We start from the raw sequence: 27,708 nt of genomic DNA on the forward strand, positions 1-27,708 counted from the left end.
ATGAGTGTATAACTTCTTTGTAGGAGATAACAGTGAGCTGGAGCAAGGCAAAAGGAGAGTGCCAAAATGACATCCACAGTCTATGTTCCTTTAGAGCCGCTCCATATGCCACCGCATGTGTGTCAAACCTGAATCCTGTTGACATATATACACTACCAAGTGTAAAATAGATAGCTAGTGGGAAGCAGCCGCATAGCACAGGGAGACCAGCTCGGTGCTTTGTGACCACCTAGAGGGGTGGGATAGGGAGGGTGGGAGGGAGATGCAAGAGGGAGGGGATATATATATATATATATATATATATATATATATAGTTGATTCACTTTGTTATACAGCAGCAACTAACACAACAATGTAAAGCAATTATACTCCAATAAAGATGTTTAAAAAACCCTTGAAGGCTGCTTCTCAATCCAAAGCTGCAGGAGAAGCAAAGTGGCCTCTTTCATAGACCGGGAAATGTGCTTCAGCCAGCTGTCTGTGCAGTGGGCTACGTGTGGTAACCTGCCCAGAACCATCCCTCTAATTGCCACAGTCCCATGGAACCCAGGTACCCAAGCCCCTTTTGCAACCAGATCCCAGTGATCAGGGAGCCCTGGGCTCCAGTTGCAAAATGTCCCAGGTATTAGACACAAAAACCAGGGTACCAGATGCATGTAAAGCTTCTCAGCAGGAGACACTGGTGCTCTGGAACACTGCAGAGAGTGAGTGTGAAGATAGTGCCCATCCTCTGAAATCTTTGAAAAGGATTACAGTCAACCCCTAGATGCATGTTTAAAGAGAACCCTGCCCCTCAAGCCACAATCATAATGTTTAGCTAATAGGTCTCTTTCACAGAAAGACTGAGTTCTTGGATCTGTTGCCTCTTGCTGTGCCCTGGAGGTGGTAGCTGGTTTAGAACTCTGTCTTCATTGGTTACAGTGTTGCAGTACCTACAAATGTCAGCCCCACTGACCACGAAAGCCAGGTGTAGTAAAGGTGATCCCTGGTAGCAGTCACAAAAATCAGGGCCCCAGATGGGTATGAGCTCCATTCTGGGTGACACTGATTATTACAGTTGCATGTGATCAGGAATGCAAGCTCCCCTAGCCTTTAGAGCCAGGCGATCAAGAATCATATCCTGGGTAGCAGCCAGAAAAATTGGGGCACCAGGCACATGTAGTCTTCTCTCTTTCGGGAAATATTGGTGCTTTGGAGCACAGCAAAGGGAAAGTGTGAGATGGTGCCATTCTCCATCCCCAGAGAGTGTTTCAGCAGGCTCCTAGATGTGTGTGTTAAATTGGATGCCTGCCCCTTAGGCCATGGTTTTAATGTAAGCAGGTGATCCGGATTCAGTTCAAGTTGAGTTGCTTTAGGCTGCCTCTGAGCTGGGCCCTGGGTAGATGAGTCCAAGTTGTGCAGGCCATTTAAGAGCTTTCTACCAGATTGGTGTTGTCCTGTGGGTCTCAGGATGTGAGGCTTTGTTGGTTTTCAAAATTAAATGTTTTGGCTGGTGGCGGGGGTGGGGGGGCGGGTGTTGGCTTATCTCTCAAGTGCATGTCTTTAAAATTTTTGGTGCCTGATGTGGGGTTTGAGCCCTTCAGTCCTCAGGGAGAAGCTCTGATTTGGAGTTCCCTCTCGCTTGTGTTTCCCTGTGCTGTAGGTCGGGTTTATTTTGTGCCATATTTGGTGAAATTTTGTGCCAGCCTCTCTTACCTGCTTTGATGTGGTTTTCTTCTCGTTTGCCTGATGTATAATTGTCATTCAGCCAGCCTTTATGTTTTTTTTTTTTTGAATACGTTTTTTTAAGAGGAAAATTTTCCATATGTAACTAGACTAATTCTGTCCATGGGAGAAGATGAGTTCAGGGTCTTCCTATATCACCATCTTGAACTGGAACCTATCCCTTCTTTTTTCAGGCATAAATGTATCCTACAGGTCTTTTCATATCAGTCATAGATGGCTTTATTGTTTTTTGTCTCCATGGCTTCCATTGACTTTAAGAGCCAATTAAAAGTAGTGGTTTTCATGGACCTATATAGCCAGATTGCCTTCATGCAGGCCATGGATGTGCTGCTGGAAAACCCTTTTTACAAGTTGCTAAATCTCTAGGTGCCTCAATTTTCTCATCTGTAAAATGGGAGAAAAATTGTATTCTGAATAAGGTTGTTTGGAAGTTTAAGCATTACTTAGCACAATACCTGGCAGATGGTGAGCACCCAGATGTAGGCTGCCACCACCATTGTTGTTATTATCACCATTTTTACTTATTTAATCAGATTCTTATTTATGGGCATAGGGGTTTTTTTCCTAGTTTACTGTTACAGACAGTGCTTCAGGGAATAACCTTGTATATTCATTATTTTGCACATGTGTGATTTTATGGATACTTTGCAACAAGTACAATATCAAGACAAAAGAGGATGTAAATTAGTTTTGGTAGACATTTGCCGAATTGCATACCACAGGGATTGTATCAATTTCTGCTGTTACCAGCATTTGACATAGTTTAAATGATTAAGAACTTGATGGTAGTTTTCTGATGTTACTTCCATTTCTAAAATTATTCATAGTTTAAAATGACAGTTTTGAAAGTTCTTCCTTTTGCTTTATTAAAAAAGTACAATCTTGTGAGGAGGGCCTGCTCAAGCAAACTTTTACTTTTTAATATAAAATATGTATGTTGGTGGCTTATTCTTTTAGGATTCTCATAGATAACTTGTTAGTATTTAAGAGAGTGGAAGGTGATCTTTTCTCTTTTATTCTTTATTTTCAGATATTTATGTTTCCATGAATCTGAATCATTTCAGATTTTTTATTTACCTTTACTATCCATAATCTTAGGATAATCTTCTTTTAGAAATATGCATCTTTAAGAACCAAGAATCCAAAGATGAACTGAGATTAGCTTTTTAATTTATTTTGAACATTACTGTTGAATTAAGACAAGATTTTTTTCTTTGTCAAAGAAAGCTTAAAAGGGCAGAGGAGCTTAAACTGTCAGGCATTTTTCAAGGTTCATGGGGGAATACAAAGTTCAGTAAGTAGTGGTCTCTGCCATACTTTATTCTAGTGGGTGAGCTAGATAGGTAGGGACCACATCTGGGTTAGAAAATGTAAAAAAAGGGCAAAAAAGAATGCTTGGATTGAGCTTTAGAAATTACCTGTATGTACTTAGGTTAAATGACTAAAAGTAACTGAAAGAAATAAAAATAAGTCATCAGAGAATATAGTGTAAATATATACTGCTGTGGGAACCAATAAAATAAGCAGATTCTTTAAATACATTAGATAGATTATTACTAAGGAAAAACTGTTTGATGTAGCAGTTCGGAGACAGCTGGTATGAGGAAGCAGTTTCTGTAGAGTTGTGGTACCCAATTGGAGAATGAACAGTTGGAAAATAAGTAAATAGGCTAATCTTTGGAATAGTCATTGTGGCAGGAGAAGGAATTTCGTCCTTAAAAGAAAAATCAGTAACAAGCTTCTGTTCATTTTCAAAATTATGGCTTTTAAACATCTGATTTTATTTTATTAGTAATTGATATTTGTATATTGTAGTCATCTTTAAAGATGCTAAGCATGAGGTTTTTTTCATATTGCTTTTAATGCTAGTTACTGTTTTGTTGCTCTTCACTTTACCACATGAAATAGATGCAGTGAAATAGTCCTCTCTTTATGAACTAACATAGCTATTTTATTGAAAGTATAGTTAAGACTCCACTGAATATGAAAACTGCCATGTCAATCATGGATATAGAGTAGTTGAACATTATTTACACTGGGAGTATTTTAAGAGTGATATGTGCAACTTATTAATGAAGTAGTAGAATTAATGTTGTCCCTTTTCTTGAATTTTTAAAAAATCAACTTTACCAAGATCTAATTTCCATACATTAAAATTCACACACACTATACAGATAGGTGGCTTTTGACAAATGCGTACAACCATGTAATGACATTCCATTCAAAATATAAAATATTTCCATCTCCCTAAGAAGAACAGTTAATTCTTCCCATGTTCAAAAATTTTAACATCTAATTTTACTTCTTTTGCTTTTTTATTAGTACTTATGAATGTAATTTTACTTATCAAGAGTACCATGAATTAACCCCTGAAATTACATGCTTTTTATCTATGGGAATGTTATTTCAGATTGACAGAATATTTCATGACCCAAACAAGGTTAAATAGAAACAATTTTGTTTTGAGTGATTTTAAGAATGTCTAACAGAAAGTTACTTTTATTTGAGATTAGTTACAATTATCAGTTGAGCACATTTCTTGTTTATTTAATTTTTTAAAATCCTCTGAAAATAAAGGCTGTATTGTAGTACATAAACAACCTGTCTTCAACACTGTTGAATCCTCTCTACGTTACTGTTTTTCACATAAAAAAATAAAATCAGGATAAAAAGTTTCTCATTTTGTTTCAGAAATTGCATGTTGGGGAAGAACTCTTTAAAAATATTTTTCCTTTTCATCCACATTCCAGCCTAGACTGTCATCTCTAAAGTGAATATTGGGAATATCTGTTGGTAGTACTTAATTCATCATCCAGAAAATGAATGAGAACTATGTATCAGTAAATAAACTGTGCTTTTAAATGATCCTGATTAAAAGATAGGGCAGATAGGGCTTTTTTCTCATTTTATAGATTTTAATTCAGTTAAATCGAGTTTAATAAGTGCCACATGTTCCATTGTAGTTTTTGTTGGGACTCAGAATTAAGATCATACTTTGACTTTTAGTGGCTATCCTACTGCTTCCATGGTCTTTCCTGTAAGCGTACAGTACATTTCAGAGACTCTTCCCACCTACATTCCTAGTTGTGATTTGAGTTGGAGCTGGTAATCACTGGCAAGGAGCCTGTCAGAGGTTATACAGTAATTATTTTCTTACTGATTCATTGAGTGTTATTTTTGTGATTTTTAACTTGAGTATTTTACACTTATACAGTTGAAACTGAACCTCATTTAATTATTAGGCCGGAATTCTTTGTACCTAAGTTCATTTTGAACCTTATTTCAGTTTCTTTAAATTGAACCTTATTTCAGTTTCTTTAAATGTTATTTTTAACACAGGTTTTCAATATAAACCACTCATTCTCATAAGAGTGATAATATTTACATAACCATATTTGAGATAAAAATAAAGTAAGGTAAAAGTAGTACGAAAGAATGAGATGTTGAAAGAGGTTAACTTTTTCTTTGATTGTCTGATCCTTATGTAGAAGTTATTGAGCAACTCTTCATGTTCAAAAAAACAGATATAACTGAAATGTGTTGTTAGATTATGGGACATTTAGTTTTAATTTATCGAAGAATATTCTGATGATTAAAAAATATCAGAGGGAGCCTTTAAGGGAGATAACACTTTCTATACTTGGATGTTTTTCAGACAAAGGCAACCAGCTGTATGTCTGGTTAGCACCAGTATATATTTAAGTCAATCTTTAGGGGCTTCCTTACCATATAAATTCATTGTTTTATGTCTTTGTCTTTTCCTTCTTCAACACTTCTCTCAATATTTTTCCTTATACTTATCTAATTCATAGGATATTCAGGGTTTTTTTTTAATGTCTAAAGAACTTTTAAATTCTTAAACAAGGGATTCCTTTAGAATAGATAGAAGTTTGGGGGAAGTAAGAAAAACCCAAACACTTTCATATAAAACTTTTCAAACAGTGCTCAGGTTAAATTTAATTTTTAGCATGGGATAGAAAAAGATTAACTATATAAAATCTGTTGTTCCACAGGTACTGTGAGAATAGAGATGTTTCGAAATATGCAGAATGCAGAAATCATCAGAAAAATGACTGAAGAATTTGATGAGGTATAGCATTTCAATATTTATACAAACTGCCTGCTTACACTTGTAAATGATGAATATGTTATTTTAAGTTTTGTTTTGACTTGGTGTTTAGTATAAGAGAAGATACACTGTTTTCTCATTTATATGATAATCCATGCTGTTAATTCCAAAATTAATCTCATTCATTTGGGAATTTTATTACATTGCATGGAGGTAGTAGCACTGAATAGTGACTGATAGCTGATAAGGATAAGAAAATTCATGGTGTGAAGTAGAAGTTGACTCTTGATAGTCATTCTTGAAGACCATCTAAAATTCCTGAATTTATAAATACATCTCCAGCAATTTCATGTTCTGTGGAATACTAGTCTTGTTAAATGCTTTAAAGAAAAAAGGGTTTGGAGGTCAAGGAAGTGTGAGCAGGCTGCCTATTATACCTACCTTAGAGATTGTGAAAGCATATTAACTTATTTAAGGTTCTTAGAAGTCCTAATGGAGAAAAATCTCCTTAACTTAATTCAATCCAGAATTCCCAAAATTATTTTACATGGATCCCCACCACTGACATACCCACACACACACACATCTCCCCCACTCCCACCCCTTTCCCATTTTCTTTGTGTGTGTGTGTGTGTGTGTGTGTGTGTGTGTGTGTGTGTGTAAAACTTGAACTTCTATTTGGGACATTCTACTTGAGATAATCTGATTTCCATTAAGAATACAAGTTTTCTTTATTGTCTTCACAAATTAATCATGCAGAAACCATTTTTTTCTGCATGATTTTCCATTTTCACTAAAATACTCAAGCAGTTTTACACTGTAAATGTTGAGATACTTTTACAGTTTTATTTCTTTATTTTATTTATGGTGAACTCAATTCATGTCATGCTTTAGGCCACCATCAATTCCAGTTTTAACGTTCTGCCTTTTGATTTAATTAAGATTTCTATTTTCTGAATTAGGTGTTCCTTTTTCTTGACTTTCAACACTAACAACAAAGATTGGTTTTCTTCTAGGTCCACTCTTAGTAAGATGGGGTTAGGCTTTTTATTAGTAGTAGCAGTAAGTAGTGTTTATTTTTAATTAAAAAAGTACTACAAACACATGTCAAAGCAGACATTCAAACACAGGCTGTTCAATATATGTCTTTCTCATCAGGTGTCACCTTTACTCTAGCAGCAGTATGAAAACATTTTACAGAAACATTCTGTCAGTGGCTTTCAGACTATTTATTCACATTTTATGGGAGGTAGGGGAGACCTTAAATTGTCACCTATGCAGATATACTCCATAATCACTTGTCTTCATTTCTGTAATCCAAAAAGCTCTGAAATTCCAAAACCTGGCCTAAAATAACATGAGACTACTTAAAATTTTTATTTATCACAGTCAGTGTGAATATCTATATGCATTGTTGTTAAACGTTCATGTTCTTGATTACAGGGGGCTGCCCCAGATTCTTTTGGGGTATGATGAAATATAAGGTATATGCACTGTATTAACTTCTAAACTGCAAAAAATCCTAGATTCTGAAACATTTCTGTGGGACTCCTGTTCACTAAAAAATAATTTTTTTGTTGTTACTACAAGTGTTTTTATATGTTGCAAATAGAAGTTAAAGCCAGATAAGATATAAGTTAAGGTGCAAGTAGTAGTTTTACTCACCAGCTACTATACTAACTACTATGCCAGGCTTGCAATACAGGTGATTCAGATTGTAGATTTAAAAGTAGTATATATCTTGGACCTTCACAGCACTAACACGTGATGGAATGATTATTAAAAGTTTAAGACAGTAGTTTCCAAACATTGCTGCACATTAACATCTCATGGGGATACTGACTCCTGGCTCCCTTTCACATCCCACAGACATTTTGATTTACTTTGTAAGGCATGTGACCTGGATATAGAGATTTTTTTAAAGCTCACCAGGTGATATTCTAATGTATAAGAACTATTGAGAACTATTGTTCTAAGGCAAATAAAAAGAGGAAGCCAAGATTTGTTATAAAAACACTTCATATATGAAAACAGAATGAGGGGGAAACAACAATGAATAAAATGTAGCAAATGAAATTATTCAGAAGGCATTCATTTCATATTCCTAAACATTTTGTCTCAATATTTGAGATTATTGACCTAATCAAAGAAGACTTTTAAAATCATCATTCTATTATTTTTTAAACAGTATATCTAATACAGTTTGGATTATTAGAATGTATTAATTTAAAGCAGAATTTAATATCTTCTAAAGCTACTTAGAAATAAATAAATATAATTGTGATGATTAGAAGTTTTAATAAATACTGTCAGTTTCAGTTTTAAATATCTATATAATGCTTTTAATTAGGTGGCTTAAAACAGTGTCATAAATAGGATGCTTACTCACTTTGCTTGAGACTTTATTGCATAACCAGTTTGAAAAGTAAAAATTTAAACTCAAAATAAATAAACATACAATCAAATAAAAATTCCAGAGATGATGTTAGTGAGCAGGATGTGCCAGACCTGTTTGACACTGATAATTAAATTGTCTGCAAGTATGACAAGATTCATCGAAGCAAGAACAAATGGAAATTCTATTTGAAAGGTGGTATTACGTATTTTGGAGGGACAGACTCTGTATTTGCAAAAGCCATTGTTGATACGGAGTGGTAAAACTTATGAGCTGAATACATCATAAACATATACTGGGATTGTGTCACATATTGTTCACTGTATTGAATTTAATGAAATTATAATTCAGATGCAGATACAAAAAAATTTATCTTAAACTCTTTAGCAAGATATTGATCTTTTGCTACTCTGTATACACTCAAGAATGCATTTAGATGCTTTCATATTGTTAAATATACAGTATTTTAAGTTTTTTTTTCTTCAAAATACTGTATAGGTTATTTAATTCCTTGGGAGTGGGAGGAGGTTAGTTTTGGTGAATTATATTTTGTGATAAAATTCTGAAATATCAAAGAACCATTAGATCCCAAGATCCTAGAAAAGTGCCTAGTTAACGGAGTAGCCATTAAAATTCTTTTGAATGAATGAATATATTGTATTATAGCAAACTAAAGTAAAGGTGAGATGAGTTAGAAGTCATTTCAGTTGAAAGTGTTTAAATTGAATAAGGTAGTCCAAGAGTATGTTATTGCCGGAAAAAGTAGTATACTGTAGCTTCTATTCCTTGTTACAAATTGGTTATAACTACAGATCTGCACCTGGCCACATGTCCTTTGTAATTGTAATATCAGCCTAATTTAGAAATATGTTAATTCCCAGAGCAGCCTATAGCTTTTCAAAGTCAATAGATATACTTGGTTCCTGTTGGAGCCAGTTGCCAGGAGGTAAAGCACACTGTAATTGTATTTCTTCCCCAGGTTATTACAATCAGATCTCCATGTATCAATTCTTAGATATGTTTCCCAAAGGTCAATTTGTATAGTTTTCATATATTTCAGTATGACATCTATGTAGGGAAACCTTTGCAACACAACACATTTAATATTCAGCTGACCCTTGAACAACACGGGTGTTAGGTACTCTCAGCCCTCTGTAGCTGAAAATCCTCATATAATTTTTGACTCCCCCAAAACTTAACTACTAATACCCTACTGTTGACTGGAAGCCTTACCAATAACATTAACAGTCAATTAACACACATTTTGTATTTTATATATATTATATGCTGTGTTCTTACAATAAAGTAAGCTAGAGAAAAAATGTTATTAAGAAAAGCATAAAAAGGGGAGAGTACATTTACAATACTGTACTGTATCATTACTGTAAGTTTGTCATCTGTTTATAAGCTAAATCATCTGTCTCTTAGTACCTATATCAATATTGTCTTATATGATGCAAAATACCATAGATCTTATATGTATTATTAATAGTAGACATAAAAAATGAAAAGATAATGTGAATAATTTATATTTTCTTACAGTTATGATGATTTATGCATTGATAATGAAGAAGCCAGCAATCTGATTGCTTTTTGCTAGCCTAGTGTAACTGATACAATTGTTTCATGGTAGCCTAGCCTTTATACTAGTGAATGAATTGTTATAAAATTTTTATGGCATACAGTATTACTGTCATATTCATAATACAATATTGGAAACACTGTTACTTTTTTTAAGAAAAATCACTTACCTGTGGTGTGATAAGCTGATATGCAGTTTCTCCAACTATGAGAGTGAGTGTGTGTCATACTGTACAGTAATGTAATTCTTTGAAAGCAAAGTTATAGAACAGTATATATTAAATATCACTCACCTTATGCCTATGTATGGGTAGGCTATCCACTTCAATACAAGTCTTGCACACGAAGCTCTACACAATGAATAGTTAGGCAATGATGATGATGACACGAGTGTCTCATACAGTTCTTGCCATCCAGTTACTATATTTTCACATGGAGACACACACATATACAACAGATATGTTTATTAAGTGTATGGCATGGTGATTATTTACTGTTCATTAAATGGAAGTGGATCATCACAAAGGTCTTCATCCTCATCGTCTTCACATTGAGTCGGCTGAGGAAGAGGAGGGGTTTGTCTTGCTGTCTCCGGGATGGCAGAGGTGGAGGAGGTGGAAGGGTAAGCAGGAGAGGCAGGCATATTTGGTGTAATTTTATGGAAATACATCATAATTTCTGTTTGAATTTTGCTTTTTCATTTCTCTAAGATAGTACCAGTCCTTCTTCCACCATTTGCTACAGTTTCAATGCCCATATCACAGAAGGGTTCATGTTGTAAAAGAAGTTAAAAGCAGTGTTGAGTAAGCAGAACCCTTGTACCAGATTGTCTAATGTCATTTGTTTTCTGGCAATGCTTCTTCTATGTCTTTTTCCTCATTGTACGGCACTGGTTAGGAAGCACTCATCTCCATCAAGTCATCTTCTCTTAATTCCTTTGGTGTAGTGTCTGTTAGCTCTTGAATTTCTTCAAGATTCATATCTTAAAACTCTTCACTGCCCGCTCCACTCCACCCCGACCGTTTTTGCCATATCCACAGTCTCTTTCATGATTTCTTTGATCGGCTCTGTCCTTAGTCCTGTGAAGTCATGCACAACATCTGGGCAAAATTTATCTCCAGCAGGAATTCATTATTTCGGGCCTGGTAGCTTTCTCTAACAACAATGGCTTTTTCTCTAACAACAGTGGCATCTTCAGCTTCAGTGGTGTAGTCCTTGCAGACTTTCATGATGTTCTCTCTATGGGGGTCCTCTTCCATAGCCCTGACAGTCCTTTCCATAGAGTACTGTGTGTAATGAGCCTTAAAGACCCTTATGACTCCTTGATCTAGAGACTGAATTAGAAATACTGTGTTTGGGAGCAAGTTGATCACTTTGACACTTTTGGTGTTGAACTCATAGGGTTCTGGGTGGCCAGGGGCATTGTTCATTATAAAAAGAATTTTAAAAGTCAGTTCCTTACTTGCAAGGTACTTCCCAACTTCAAGGACAAAGCATCGATGGAACCAATCCAGAAAAGGGTTCTCATTGTCCATGGATTCTTGTTCTACAACCAAAAGACTGGTAGCTGGTGTTATATTTTCCCTTCAAGGCCTGGGAGTTTGTAGCTTTACAGATAAGAGCAGTCCTGATCATAAACCTGACTTGCATGTGCACAAAAAGTAGAGTTAGCCTGTGCCTTCTTACCTAAGTCCTGGTGCTCGCTTATCTTCCTTACTAATAATGTTGTTTGTGATGATTTTTTCCCAAGTAGGGCGCTTTCTTCTGCATTAAAAACCTGTTGAGGCAGACTTACCTATCACTGAGCAACTCCCACGTGCAAGTGTAAATGTCTCTTCTCCAGTAAGTTTGTCAATTGTCAGTTAATTTGTAGGCTGTCTCTGCAGGACCCAAGCTGGAAGAGAAAAAAGTTTTTCTTTTCAGCAGTTTTGTTGACTAGGATAGGATGTTTGGGACTCCCAGCTCACTCCAGAGACTGAGGCTGCAGCTGAGATCACCAGTCCAGCAAAGCTGAGCTCCTCGCCTGCTACCAGGATTTGTATAAAAACACCTGGCTACAGGCAGCGAGGGATCTGCCATGCTCCTGGAGAGCAGCTGCTGGCACTGCTGATGCCAAGCTGGGTTCTGCAGCTCTGCCTAGTCCCAGCCAGCACCCCATTCTGATCAGGCCAGGAGAGAAAACAAGATGGCAGAGTAGAAGACCTTGAGCTCACATCCTCCCATGAGAACACCAAAATCATAACTAATTGCTGTACAACCATCAATAAAAAAGACTGGAGCCTATGAAAAAGATATTCTACATTCAAAGACAGAGAAGACGAGATGGTAGGAAGGGTGCACTCATGATATAGTCAAATCCCATATGCCCTGGGTGGGTGACGCAGAAGCTGGAGAATAATTATATCACAGAAGTTCTCCCACAGGAGTGAGAGTTCTGAGCCCCACATTAGGCTCCCCAGCGGGGGGGGGTCTGGCATCAGGAGGAGGAGCTGCCAGAGCATTTGGCTTTAAAGGCCAGCATCTCTTGGCCACAGGAGCTCCACAGAACTCGGGAAACCAGACTCCACTCTTGGATGATGCACACGAGGTCTTTTGATCACCAAGACACAGGGAAAAAGCAGTGACTTCAAAGGCACCTGGGCCGGAACTGCCCACTGGTCTTGGAGGGCCTCTTGGGGAGACAGGGGGTGGCTGTGGCTCTCTCGGGGCATAAAAGTTGGTGGTGAACATATCCGGGAAAAATCATCTGAAGGCTGACATCTTGCTTGGGACATTAGTGCCAAGACCTGGCCCCACCCAACAGCCTGTAGGCTCCAGTGCTGGGACACGTCAGGCCAGATAACCAACAGGGCTGGAACGTGGTCCCACGCATCAACAGACAGGCTTCCTAAAGACTTCCTGAGCCCATAGCCACCACTAGGCATGCCATTTGACATGGCCCTGCCCACCAGAGGGCCAAGACCCAACTCTACCCACCAGGGGGCAGACACCAGCCCCTCCCACCAGGAAGCCCCCACAAGCCTCTAGACTAGCCTCACCCACCAGGGGGTAGACAATAGAAGCAAGAAATGCACAGTCCCCAAACCTGTGGAACTGAGTCCACAAACACAGGTCAGAACCTACCGTGGGACCAGCTGATAACTGGCCATTGAGTTACGAGAGGAGCTGTACTACTGGGACACATAGGACATCCCCTACAGAGGGCTACTTCTTCAAGGTCAAGACACATAACTAACCTTCCACATACATAAAAATACAAACGGAAGTTTAGACAAAATGAGTCAGCAAAGGAATATGTTCCAGATGAAGGAATAAGGTAAAACCCCAAAACAACGAAATGATATGGAGATAGGCAATCTACCTGAGAAAGAGTTCAGAGTAATGATTGGAAAGATGATCCAGGAATTTGGGAAAAGAATGGAAGCACAGAGTGAGAAGTTACAAGAAAGTTTTTAACAAAGGATTAGAAAAAATAACAACTAAACACAGTTAAAGAATACAATAACTGGGGCTTCCCTGGCGGCACAGTGGTTAAGAATCCGCCTGCCAGTGCAGGAGACACAGGTTCAAGCCCTGGTCTGGGAAGATCCCACATGCTGCGGAGCAGCTGAGCCCATGCGCCACAGCTGCTGAGCCTGCGCATCTAGAGCCCGTGCTCCCAACAAGAGAAGTCACCACAATGAGAAGCTTGCACACCACGGCAAAGAGTGGCCCCCGCTTGCTGCAACTAGAGAAAACCCACGCACAGCAACGAAGACCTAACACAGCCAAAAATAAAAATAAATTAAAAAAAATACAATAACTGAAATGAAAAATACACTAGAAGTAATCAGTAGAATAAATGAGGCAAAAGAACAAATAAGTGAACTGGTAGACAGAGTGGTGGAAATCACTGCTGTGAAACAGAATAAAGAAAAAAAAAATCGAAAGAAAAAAGGATAGTTTAAGAGACCTCTGGGACAATGCCAAATGTACCAACATTCGCCTTATAGGAGTCCCAGAAGGAGAAAAAAGAGAGAAAGGGCCTGAGAAGATATTTGAAGAGATAATAGCTGAAAACTTTCCTAACATGGGAAAGAAAGCAGTAACCCAAGTCTAGGAAGCAGAGAGTACCATACAGGATCAACCCAAAGAGGATCACAACCAAGCTACATTGTATCAAATTGACAAAAATTAAACATAAAGAGAAAATATTAAAAAACAATGAGGGGAAATCAACAAGTAACACACAAGGGAACCCCCATAATGTTATCAGCTGATTTTCCAGCAGAAATTCTGCAGACCAGAAGGGAGTGGCATAATATATTTAAAGTGATGAACAGGAAAAACCTACAGCCAAGAATATGCTACCCAGAAAGGCTCTTGTTCAGATTCAGTGAAGAAATCAAAAGCTTTACAGACAACCAAAAGCTAAGAGAGTTCAGCACCACCAAACCAGATTTACAACAAATGCTAACCAACTTCTCTAGGCAGAAAAGAACAGTCCACAAGTAGAAGAAAGAAAATTATGAAATGGGAAAGCTTACCAATAAAGGCATACAGTAAAGGTAGGAAATTATACACACACGCACATATGATATCTAAACCAATAATTGTGAAAGGAGGAGAGTGTAAATGCAGGATATTTCAAATGCATTAGAAATTAGGAGATCAACAGCCTAAAACAATCATTATATGTATAGATTGCTATATCAAACTCTCATGGTAAACCAAAAATCTATAGTAGATATACACAGAAATAAGAAAAAGTAATCAAAACACAACACTAAAGAAAGTCATCAAATCACAAGAAAAGAGAACAAAAGACAAAAGGAGAAAAAAGCCCTACCAAAACAAATCCAAAACAATTAACAAAATGGCAATAAGAACATACATATGGGTATTTGCCTTAAAGGTAAATGGATTAAATGCTCCAACCGAAAGACATAGGCTGGCTGAATGGATACAAAAACAAGACCCATATATATGCTGCCAACAAGACAACCACATCAGATCTATAGGCACATACAGATTGAAAGTGAGGGGATGGAAAAAGGTATTCCATGGAAACGGAAATCAAAAGAAAGCTGGAGTAGCAAAACTCATATCAGACAAAATCGACCTTAAAATAAAGACAGTTACAAGAGACAAACAAGGATACCACATAATGATCAGAGGATCAATCCAAGATGATATAACTGTAAATATATGCATACAAAATAAGGGCACCTCAATGTATAAGGCAAATGTTAACAGACATAAAAGGAAAAATTGAGAGTAACACAATAATAGTGGGATCCTCTAATACCCCACTAACATCAGTGGACAGATTATCCAGACAGAAAATCAATAAAGAAACACAGGCCTTAAATGACACCTTAGACTACATGGATTTGATTGAAATTCATAAAGCATTCCATCCAAAATCAGCAGAATACACATTTTTTTCAAGTGTACAAGGAACATTCACCAGGGGAGGTCACATGCTGGGCCACAAAGCAAGCCTCAGTAAATTTAAGAAAGTTGTAATTTTATCAGGCATCTTTTCTGACCATAATGCTATGAGGCTAGAAACCAACTACAAGAAAAAGAACTGCAAAAAGCACAAACACTTGGAGGTTAAACATATTGTAGTAAGCAACCAATGGATCACTGAAGAAGTCAAAGAGGAAATCAGAAAATATACTTAAAGACAAATGAAAACAAAAACAGGACAATGCAAAACTTACGGGACACAGCAAAAGCAGTTCTAAGAGGGAAGTTTATAGCTATACAAGCTTACCTCAGGAAACGAGAACAATCTCAAATAAACAACCTGACTTTACACCTAAAGCAACCGGAGGAAGAAGAACAAACAAAACCCAAAGTTAGTAGAAGGAAAGTAAGTATAAAGGTCAGAGCAGAAATAAATGAAATAGAGACTATAAAAACAATAGAAAGGATCAACAAAACTAAAAGCTGATTCCTTGAAAATATTTTTTTAAATTGATAAAACTTGGGCTTCCCTGGTGGCACAGTGGTTGAGAGTCCGCCTGCCGATGCAGGGGACACGGGTTCGTGTCCCGGTCTGGGAAGATACCACATGCCGTGGAGCGGCTGGGCCCGTGAGCCATGGCCGCTGAGCCTGCGCATCCGGAGCCTGTGCTCCGCAGCAGGAGAGGCCACAACAGTGAGAGGCCCGCGTACCGCAAAAAAAAAAAAAAAATTGATAAAACTTTAGCCAAACTCATCAAGAAAAAAAGGGAGAGGACCCATATCAATAAAATTAGAAATTAAAAAGGAGAAGTTACAACTGACACCATAGAAATAAAGGACCATAAGAGACTACTACAAGCAACTATATGCCAAAGAACTGGACAACCTAGAAGAAATGGGCAAATCCTTAGAAAGGTACAATCTCCCAAGCCTGAACCAGGAAGAAACAGAAAATAGGAACAGACCAGTTACAAGTACTGAAATTGAATCTGTGATTTAAAAATTCCCAATAAACAAAAGTCTAGGACCAGATAACTTCACAGGCAAATTCTATCAGATACTTAAAGGAGACTTAACACCTATCCTTTTGAAACTATCTCAAAAAATTGCAGAGGAAAGAATACTTACAAGCTCATTCTGTGAAGCCACCATCAGCTTGATGCCAGACAAAGATGCCACATAAAAAGAAATTTGCAGGCCTATATCACTGATGAACACAGACACAAAATTCCTCAGGAAAATACAAGCAAACTGAATCCAACAATACATTAAAAAGATCGTACACCATGATCAAATGGGATTTATCCCAGAGATGCAAGGATTTTCCTATATCTGCAAGTCAATCAGTGTGGTACACTACATTAACAAATTGAACAATAAAAACTATATGATCATCTCAATAGATGCAGAAAAAGCTGTTGATAAAATTCAACATCCATTTATGATAAAAACTCCAAAAAGTGAGCAGAGAGGGAACATACCTCAACATAATAAACTCCATATATGACAAATGCATAACTACTGTCATATGCAGTGGTGAAAAGCTGAAAGCATTTCCTCTAAGATTAGGAACAGAAGGATGTCCACTCTCACCACTTTTATTCAACATAGTTTTGAAGTCCTAGACAAGGTAATCAGAGAAGAAAAAGAAATAAAAGTAATCCAACTTGGAAAAGAAGATGTAAAACTGTAACTGTTTGCAGATGACATGATACTATATATAGAAAATCCTAAAGACATAACCAGAAATCTATTAGAGCTCATCAATGAACTTGGTAAAGTTGCAGTATACAAAATTAATACACAGAAATCTGTTGTATTTCTGTACATTAACAATGAAAATTTAGAAAGAGAAAGCACAATCCCATTTACCATTGCATCAAAAAAACCCCAAGAAACAAAAAAACAAAAAACCTAGGAATAAACCTAGAAAAGGAGGCAAATGACCTGTACTCCAAAAAGTATAAAACGCTGATGGAAGAAATCGAAGATGACACAAACAGATGGAAAGCTATATCATGTTTTTTGATCGGAGGAATCAACATTGTCAGAATGACTATTTGCCCAAGGCAATCTGCAGATTCAGTGCAATTCCTATTAAGTTACCAATGACATTTTTCACAGAACTAGAATAAAAAAAAATTAATTTGTATGGAAGCACAGAAGATCCAAAATAGCCAAAGCAATCTTGAGAAAGAACAATAGAGCCGGAGGAATCAGGTTCCCTGTCTTCATACTATACTACAAAGCTACAGTTATCAAAACAGTATGGTACTCGCACAAAAAGAGACATACAGATCAATGGAACATGATAGAAAGACCAAAAATAAAACCACGCACCTATGGTCAATTAATCTACGACAAAGGATGCAAGAATATACAGTGGAGAAAGGACAGTCTCTTCAGTAAGTGGTGCTGGGAAAACTGGACAACTATATGTAAATAAATAAAATTAGATCATTCTTTAATACCGTACACAAAAATAAACTCAAAGTGGATTAAAGACCAAAATGTAGGACTTAACTGGTGGTTAAGAATCCTTCTGCCAATGCAGGGGACATGGGTTGGAGCCCTGGTCTGGGAAGATCCCACATGTTGTGGAGCAACTAAGCCTGAGCGCCACAACTAGTGAGCCTGCACTTTAGAGCCTGCAAGCCACAACTACTGAAGCCCACGTGCCTACAGCCCATGCTCTGCAACAAGAGGCCACCACAATGAGAAGCCCATGCACTGCAGTGAAGAGTAGCCCCCACTCACCACAACTAGAGAAAGCCCACACGCAGCAATGAAGACCCAATGGAGCCAAAAATAAAATAAATAAATTATTTTTAAAAAGACCAAAATGTAACACTGGATACTATAAAACTCCTAGATGAAAACATTGGCGGAACACTCTTTGACATAAATCATAGCAATATCTTTTTGGATCCATCTCCTAGAGTCATGGAAATAAAAACAGAAATTAAAAAATGGGACCTAATTAAACTTAAAAGCTTTTACACAGCAAGGGAAACCATAAACAAAACAAAAAGACAACCTACAGAATGGTAGAAAATTGCAAATGATGCAACTGACAAGGGATTAATCCTCAAAATATACAAAGATCTCACACAGCTCAAGTTCATAAAAACAAAACAACCAAATCAAAAAATGGGCAGAAGATGTAAAAAGCCATGTCTGCAGAGAAGACATACACATGGCACATGACAAGATGCTCAACATTGCTAATTATTAGAGAAGTGCAAATCAGAACTCTAATAAGGTATCAGCTCATACCAGTCAGAATGGCCAATATCAGGGCTTCCCTGGTGGCACAGTGGTTGAGAGTCCCCCTGCCGATGCAGGGGACACGGGTTCGTGCTCCGGGCCGGGAAGATCCCACATGCCTCGGAGCGGCTGGGCCCTTGAGCCATGGCTGCTGAGCCTGCGCGTCCGGAGCCTGTGCTCCGCAACGGGAGAGGCCACAACAGTGAGAGGCCCACATACCTCAAAACAAAAACAAAACAAAAAAAAGAATGGTCAGTATCAAAAAGTCTATAAATAATAAATGCTGGAGAAGGTATGGAGAAAAGGGAATCCTCCTACACAGTTGGTGGTAATGTAAATTGGTACAGCCACTATGGAGAACAGTATATGGAGGTTCCCTAAAAAACTAAAAATAGAGCTAACGTATGATCCTGCAATCCCACTCCTGGGATTATATCCAGAGGAAAACATAATTTGAAAAGATACATGCACCCCAATGTTTACAGCAGCACTATTTATAATAGTCAAGACATGGAAGCTACATAAGTGTACACTGACAAGTGAATGGATCAAGAAGAGTGGTGTGTGTGTGTGAGAGAGAGAGAGAGAGAGAGAGAGAGAGAGAGAGAGAGAGAGAGAGAGATGGAATATTACTCAGCCATAAAAAAGAATGAAATAATGCCATTTGCAGCAACATGGATGGACCTAGAGATTATCATACTAAGTGAAGTAAACCAAAGACAAATATCATATGATATCACTTATATGTGAAACCTAAAAAATAAGATACAAATGAACTTATGTACAAAACAGAAATAGACTCACAGACATAGAAAACAAACTTATGGTTACCAAAGGGAAAGGGGGGATGAATAAATTAGGGGTTTGGTATTAAAATATACACACTACTAAATATAAAATAGATAACCAAGAAGGACCTTGTGTATAGCAAAGGGAACCATACTTAATATCTTGTAATAACCTGTAATGGAAGAGAATGTAAAGAAAGAAACATATATATAAGTAATAAATGCAGGTATATTTACATATATATAAATATATATATATATATATATATATACTGGAATCATTTTGCTGTATACCTGAAACTAACACAACATTGGAAATAAGTATATTTCAACAAAAAATATAAAAAATAAAAATCTTTTCTGGCAGATATCCTTTCTACTCAATGATTTTCTTAATGGTGACTTGTAAGTTGTCTGCTGCCTCTTGGTCAGCAGAATTTTCTTTGCCCGTTATCTTGACATTTTTTAAAGCAAACCCTTTTTCTAAAATTATCAAACCATCCTTTGCAGGCATTAAATTCTCCAGCTTTAGACCCTTTATCTTGCTTTTGCTTTAAGTTTTCATATAATGACTGCGTTTCCTCCACTCATATAAGAGTCTATAGGTATGCCTTTCTTCAAGCAGTCCAGCACCAACATAAGAACTGGATTTAATATGAAATAAAAAGATACATCAGAAAAGTACAAGGTTTTCATGCCTGCTGGTGTAGCTACACTGATGACTTCACGAATTTTCTCTTCTTTTTAAAATGGTCGTTATGCTGGATTCATTTATTTTGAAATGGTGGACAGCCACAGCTGCAGACCTCAATCTATGGCACATATCAAGCAACTCGACTTTGTCTTGTAATGTTATGACTTTTCTCTGCTTTGGGGGAGCACTTTCATCATCATTAGTAGCACTTCATGTGGGTCCCATGGTATTATTTAAGGTTTACGGAATTGCACTAAATATGATGTTAAATATGCAAGAATCTCAAGAAATCACTTTTTACTGCAATTATGCAATTTACTGAAGAAATAAACTGCTTACATGGAGATGATTAGTCTCACATAGCATTGTAAGCCGGTGCTCACTAAAGATAGGAACGGGAAGTGGCTACAAAATTATGACAGCAATACAGTATATACTGTAGTTAATTTTACACAGTTATGTTTTAATATTGCATTTTTACGTTTGTTTACATTTCTCCCAACTGCAAATGGCGCCATGTGACAGTCTGTAAGTGTTTGTGTGGGTAAGTTTTGATACATTTTAACTTTTTATAATATATGTATATTTTATGGTTGTGATAAAATAAATGGTATTCATGACATTCCTATTTTTATTAATTTTTTTTTATTAGGCAGGCTGTGGTTTGCGAGTTTTTTCAAATCTTCGCAAAGCTACAAAAAATTTCCCAATATATTTATTGAAAAAATTTGTGTGGATTTGCACAGTTCAAACCTGTATTGTTCACGAATCAACTCTATGCACTTAGTGCCTTTCATTCTTGTCTGTTATTTTGTTTTGCTCTGCTCACAATTATAAATAGAAATTTTGTTTATTGTGCTCTATTATAATGATATGACTTAATCTTGTAGCTTTTTTCTCTTCTCATTTCTAATCATACATGCTTCTGTGAATTTGTTTATTTAACCTTAAGTATAGAACTTTTCAGTTGCTTATCCATTTGAGCAGTTATTAATCAAAGGATTAAAAATATTATGAAATGTAAAAATGGTTAAATAGTACAAACTGAGAAAATGTAAAGAGATGCCAAAATGTGGTAGAGTAAAGCTGAATTTACTTCTAGTCCCAAATTAAAGTCTCTAAATATTTTTGATTGTACATTCCATCAGTAAAGCATTTTTATCCTAAATTCCTAATAGTGAAAACTTATGAAAAGGCTAAATTATTCTGTCCATGTCTCCCTCTTCCCCATACTTTTTCTCAAAAGGCTTGAGTTCTTATCTTGTAAGGAAAGTGCTTAAGAAGTTGCTGCCTGGCGATTGTTGCAGACTTTCTTAGTTCTGAACTAAGTTTATTTCCTAAATACCTAATAAATAAAAATAAATTTTTATTTTCTTTTCATCCTTTTATGAGTAGACTGAGTGTGTAGTCCTTGTTCATTAACGTTTAGTGTTTGTTGAAGCATGTATATATATATATAATTACTTGCACGTATGAGTACACGTATGAGTAAGTCAGTTTCTAATGACGAATGTCATTAGCTCATAATCAGTGGTCTAAGAAGAGCTTGTGCAAGAAGTGTCAGTGTCTCCTCATTTCTGTTATTCACTTGTGATTACATATTCAGATATTTGTTTTTGTGTCTGTTTTCTCTAGAAATCTGCATTTCCATTTTGTGAAGAGTTAAAAATAAATAGTATAAATCATAAATCTATTGCAGTGGTCATAAGTAACTTACAAAATGAACAAACCAGTGAAGAGTTCCATTTCTAATGTCAATCCTTTAGAGCACTGATCTATTCTTATTCTCCTGGGATACCTCAAATACCATCTGTGACAAAAACAATCTGAAATATGAACCTAGCGAGGGCATACCAATCTTATTCTCTATATTTTAATATCTTGTTTCTGATTTTTAGATAAAAATAGAAGTTCTAATATTTTTTGCAGTGCACCTCTCAGTTTGTGTTGTCTGTATCACTTTGGAGACTACTCCAAGTTGAGGAAGGTAAACAGAATACTAAAGAAAGGAAGCAAAGTTGGATATGAAAAATGCCAAGACAAAGGAGCAATCATGTAGAAAACTAATGAAAACTCAAGAAATTGTAACCAATTTGTAATGTGAAAAGGTGTAAGACAGGAAATAGTATTACAGCTGTGAAGCTTGCAGTGTAATGTATTGGAGCCAGCAGGAAATATGTTGAACAGTAATAGTAGCAAATACAGATATCATATTTACTATGTGCCAGGCACCATTGTAAGTACTTTACATATATGCAATTCTCAACATTTTTATGAGGTATGTCTTCTATATTATTGTTACCGCCTTTTCACAGATGAGAAAATTGAGGCAAAAAGGGTTAAGAAACTTGCCTGAGGTCACACAGCTAGTAAATGGCAAAGCCAGGAATTGTACCCAGATCATCTAGCTCCTAAGTTCATACTGATAGCCACTACTGTATTCTGCCTGGTATAAGTGTATAATCTGAAGTAGCTGGGGAAGGGTACTCAAGTAACAGTTGTGCTCTTTCTACTCACACCTTCAGTCATAAAATAAATTTCTGGTGGTTTTTATTACCAGTGTCTTAGGACTGACTGACTGAGTTATGGAATTAAACTAGTATTTTTTAAAGGACCAGTTATATTCTGTTGATTAATATTAAATCTTTTTAGATTGAGTTTTCTGAGGCATCACTCTTATTATGAGAAATGCTTAAATGAGATAGTCATAAACCCAAGTATAACTCAACAATAACATTTGTATCAGTGGGGAGTAGATTAACTCCCCATCTGGATTAGTCATGATCAACTGTATATTGAGGTTATAATTACCTCATGGTAATTTCAAGCATTGGTATCCTTCAGTTTTAAAACATACCTACAAAAACATTATTTTACTGTGACATAAATGATACACATTTATTGCACTTTCTATTTTAACAAGTGTTAAACAAATGAACTGTTTGATCTTTCAAACTTATATGGGATTCATTTTTTTAATTATTTGTTCAGTATACATTTATTGAATACTTAATGTATGTCCAGTTTTTAGTTAGGAACTATATATTTAGAGATCAACAAAGTTATAGCTCTAGACAGTGAGTTCATGTTCTAAATGAGGAAAGAACTTTGTAAACTAATAGCAGTAATACCTTGACAAGTTCAATAGTTAAGAAATATAAGACCCATTGAGAACCCAAAGGATGAGTTCATTATTTGAGGTGTGAGTGCTTCACAGATTATTTAGGTGTGAAATTAGATTTTCAAAAATAAATCGAAGTTCAGCAGTAAAACCAGGAAGGAGCTTATAGAGAAGATGGAGTTTTGGATGTATAGAAGGAACAGCAAGATACAAAGCTGGAGAGAGTGAATAATAGCCTTGTAGACTAGACTAAGGAGATTGGATTTAATACTAATAAATGAGCCATGTCCAAAAACATTGTTTTCCTCCTAAGTACATGAGACAGTGTCCTAGATAAATGCTAGAGATACAGAGATAAGATTATAGTGACATTTTTGTTGAATTGATTTGTAAAATTGTTCTTTCCAAATGTATTTTTATAGTGTTTCTTAATTGGTGTACATATGTCTCTGTGGGCCAAGTGAATTTCCTGATACTTTAAAAAAGTCTGAGGTTTTGCCAAAATTGGAAATTAGTTTGGGCTTAATTCGCAGAGGTCTGATAGTAAAGAACAGTTTTTCTTTAAGTGCATCATGGCAGTCAGCCAAAATAATCTATCTAAATAATTAATCTTTATAGTTATTTTTTGGTTTTTTTAAATGTACAATAGGACTTATTTTAAAAGTTCAAAGGATATATTTAATGATAAAATTTATATAAGCCACTCAGTTTTGTTTCATAAAAATGTTTTCTACTGGATCTTTCCAAAGATAAGAAGTATATCCTTTTCTTTGTTCCCCTGACACACAGTTATTATGCATTCTGACTTTCTGAGGAAAAATTAAAATGAAAAACTCTACTAATCACTGTGATATGTAAATTAACAGATGTTAAACAGGGACTGTAACATTGTGATAATTCAGATAATTGTACTCCAGAATTTGGGATTTCTTCTGGTGATTTCAGGAACTCGAAGATGTTAATGTGGATAGTTTCAAATACTTTAATGCACCCACTTAAAAAAATTACATGTCATTTGCTACAATAAAAGAATGTGTGTAACATGTAATATATGTAAATCTCCCACCCCCCTGCTTAACAACTGAAATATTACTAAGAATACTAAAATGCTTCACCTCAGAGGTAATCAATGTCTTGAATTTTGTAAACATTTTTTTCTTATAAACCCATTAATCATTCACCACTCTTCATGAAATGTTTGTGAAGATGCATGGTTGAGAGTAGTGGCCTGACATTTGGTAGCACTTCATGTAAATAATTGATGTCAATTATTAGTAGGACATATTTAAAAGGAGTGATATTGGTAGTCCCGTTGCTGGTTTGACTTTACCTATTTTCCTCATTTCTGTCTGTGCCTAAAGAAACACAGATTGTCAAGATTTATGATTAAGGAAAAAAATACCTGTAGGGATCATTTAGATATGCTTTTACCATTATTTTAGACCCATTTTGACAGTATTGTTTTCGTGGTGATTCATTCATTTGACCGAGAAATACTTGACTGTCTGTTAACCATTCCAAGCATGGAGGATATAGCACTGAATAAACCAAGCGAAAATCCCAGCCCTCCTGGACTTTACATTTTAGTTTGGGGGAAAAGCTAATGAATAACATACATAGGCAAACTATTATAGTATGACAAATAATAAATGCTATGCAGAATAATAAAACAGGGAAGAATGAAGAAATTGGGAAGAGAAGGATTATTTTAAATGGGATGGTCAGGAAAACCCTGTAAGAATGTGACCTTAAATAAAGACTTGAAGGAGGTGATGGAGCATCCATGCATATATCCAGGGGAAGAGAAAACAACAAAGGCAAGTGGCCCCTTGGTAGAAGCATACCTAGGATATTAGAGAGACAACAGAGAAGTAAAGCACACCAATTTACATATTGCATTTTTTAAAATTATATTTTGGCTGCTTTGGGTTTTCGTTGCTGCACCTGCGCTTTCTCTAGTTGCAGTGAGCAGGGACTGCTCTTCATTGCAGTGCACAGACTTCTCATTGGTGACTTCTCTTGTTGCAGAGCACAGGCTCTAGAGCGCAGGTTCAGTAGTTGTGGCACATGGGCTTAGTTGCTCTGCGGCATGTGGGATCTTCTCAGTCCAGGAATCGAACCTGTTTCCCCTGCATTGGCAGGAGGATCTTTAACCACTGCGCCACCAGGGAAGTCCCTACATATCACATTTGATTGTTGTGTTTTCAGGACTTTTTTGAAATATGAAACAGTTCCCCCGCTTTTTTTTGGTGTTTATTTGTATCACGTTAACGTTTGGTGACAACCTAGTTGTCTTAAAAAATACCTCACATTTTTATTTATCTAATTTTTTTCCCCCTCATGGTATCATTTAACTTATCCCTATATCTCCTGTATTTTGTACCTGAAAGTTAGGTCTAGTGACTTCATTAGGTTACATTTACATTTTTTGGCAAGATAATTTCGTAGGTGATGCTGTGTACTTTACATTTTGTCACAGCTAGCTCATGATGTCAGGTTGTCCACTTATTAGTGATGCTAAGATTGATCAGTTGTTTAAGGTGAAAACTATTGAATTTTTGTAAAACTACTTTTCCCTTTTCAAGTCTCAAGTAATTTGGCATTTTATTAACATTATGCTTATGTCAACTTGCCACTTAAAGGTTTTGGTATTTGTTGACGATGTGTTCCTGAAATTTTGTATTTATTTGATGTAGATACCACTGTGGTCTGAGGTGTGGAAATAGGATATTCTGTATCAATCATTTATGAATTAAAGGATGTCAGTCTCTTCTAATGGGACATACTAATTAGGCATTCTTTTTTTTTAATTATTTATTTATTTATTTTTGGCTGCATTGGGTCTTCGTTGCTGCGCAGGTTTTCTCGTTGTGGCGAGTGGGGGCTACTCTTCATTGCAGTGAGCGGGCTTCTCATTGTGGCTTCTCATTGTGGAGCACGGGCTCTAGGCACATGGGCTTCAGTAGTTGCAGTGCATTGGCTCAGTAGTTGTGGCTCTCGGGCTCTAGAGCACAGGCTCAGTAGTTGTGGCGCACGGGCTTAGTTGCTCTGCGGCATGTGGGATCTTCCCGGACCAGGCTCGAACCCATGTCCCCTGCATTGGCAGGCGGATTCCTATTCACTGCACCACCAGGGAAGTCCTAATTAGGCATTCTTAAACAAAAGAGTTATGCCTCCTACAGGAGTCAGGGGAAAAGAATTCTTTGCTTCCTGTTGTGAATAAACCCACCGAGATGACCACACCAGAAACAGAAGTCATTTTTGTCCATCAGTCACTTACTTCAGTAGATTTTATTTCTTTAACGTTTGAATATTTATCATGACCCTGCCATTTCGTCTATCATTATTGTTACTATCTTAAACTGTCTCTGCCCTCACCCTTCTGTTTCTGGATTGACTGCAGTGGTAAGTCACCTTTGCTCCATTTCTTTCACCTTTTCTTCTATTTTCCATATTGGAACCAGAAATATTTTTTTAAAACTCATAGCTGTTGATGCAAATCCTTCAGTGACCATCTACTGTCTCTAGAATAAAGTTTGGCTTCCTAAGCCTTTTTTGATCCAGCCCCATCTTTCTTCTTGGTTACAAAATCTGTTTTAGATTCCAAACTTAAAGTAGCTCTGTGCTCCCTTTTTTGTATCTTTGTTTATAGGCCTTCGCTAATGCTACTGCCTAGAATGCTGTTGACCCTGTTTCCCCTTCCCAGTTGATTCTGCAGAGAATTGACACTCCTTTCTAAGTACTACGTATGCTTGTCAAGTTCCTATCATTGTATTTAATTCACTTACTATTTTTTTACATGTTCATCTTCTCAATTAAAATAGAGTTTCTTTAGGGGATGGGAGAAATGGGGAGAAGTTGGTCAAAGAGTATAAATTTCAATTTATAAGATGAATAAGTTCTGGTGATCTAATGTACAGTAGTAGTACGTATTACATACTTGAAACTTGGTAAGAGAGTAGACCTTAAATGTTCTCACCAAAAAAAGAAAAAAAAAAAAGCAATGTGATGGGATGGAGATATTAGCTAATGCAATGATGGTAATCAGTTTGCAGTACATGTGTATTAAATCGACATGTTGTATACCTTAAGCTTACACAATGTCATCTATCAATTATATCTCAATAAAGCTGGAAAAAAAAAATAGAGATTCTTAGAAGAAGACCCTTGTTCTGCTCATCTTTATGTGCCCAAGGACCTGGTGTAGTGCCAGAGCATATTTGTTGCTTAATAAATGTATGAATAGATAAATGGGCGGGTAGATGTTTGGGTGGATGTATAGTTTCTTCAAAGAAGTGTTTGCAAATTACTGTTTTAAGCAATAGTGGTATATATCTTTGGGTAAGTCTCTTGAAATTAGGGAACCAAAAGCCATGTTTCACCAAAAATAGGTAACTTTTTTTGTGACATTGCCCATCCGCTGGGTTAAAAATCAAGCCTCTTGGATTTATTCCTAGAGAGTGTTTTATCTCTTTAGATATCTATGGTTTGTGACCACATTGGGTTCCCAAATATCAAATGCTTAGGGATTAGGCAGTTAGCCTTCTACCTCTGTTAGCTGCATGGCTCTACCTTGCAGTGGACCTCTTATAAGATGGTTATTCTAATCCCAGT

The 27,708-nt window shown here is 36.5% G+C and overlaps 1 protein-coding gene across 1 annotated transcript in view; it reads left to right on the forward strand.

The window, feature by feature from the left end:
* Positions 1-27,708, forward strand: part of STAG1 (stromal antigen 1) — a 428,313-nt gene that overhangs the window by 224,006 nt on the left and 176,599 nt on the right. The window contains exon 6 of the mRNA XM_033404083.2: positions 5,739-5,815. Within this exon, the coding sequence (XP_033259974.1) occupies positions 5,739-5,815 (77 nt within the window). The remainder of the gene's footprint in view (positions 1-5,738; positions 5,816-27,708) is intronic.

The sequence above is a fragment of the Orcinus orca genome, chromosome 5 (genome assembly GCF_937001465.1).
Source record: "Orcinus orca chromosome 5, mOrcOrc1.1, whole genome shotgun sequence".
In the NCBI taxonomy this organism is placed as follows: Eukaryota; Metazoa; Chordata; class Mammalia; order Artiodactyla; family Delphinidae; genus Orcinus; species Orcinus orca.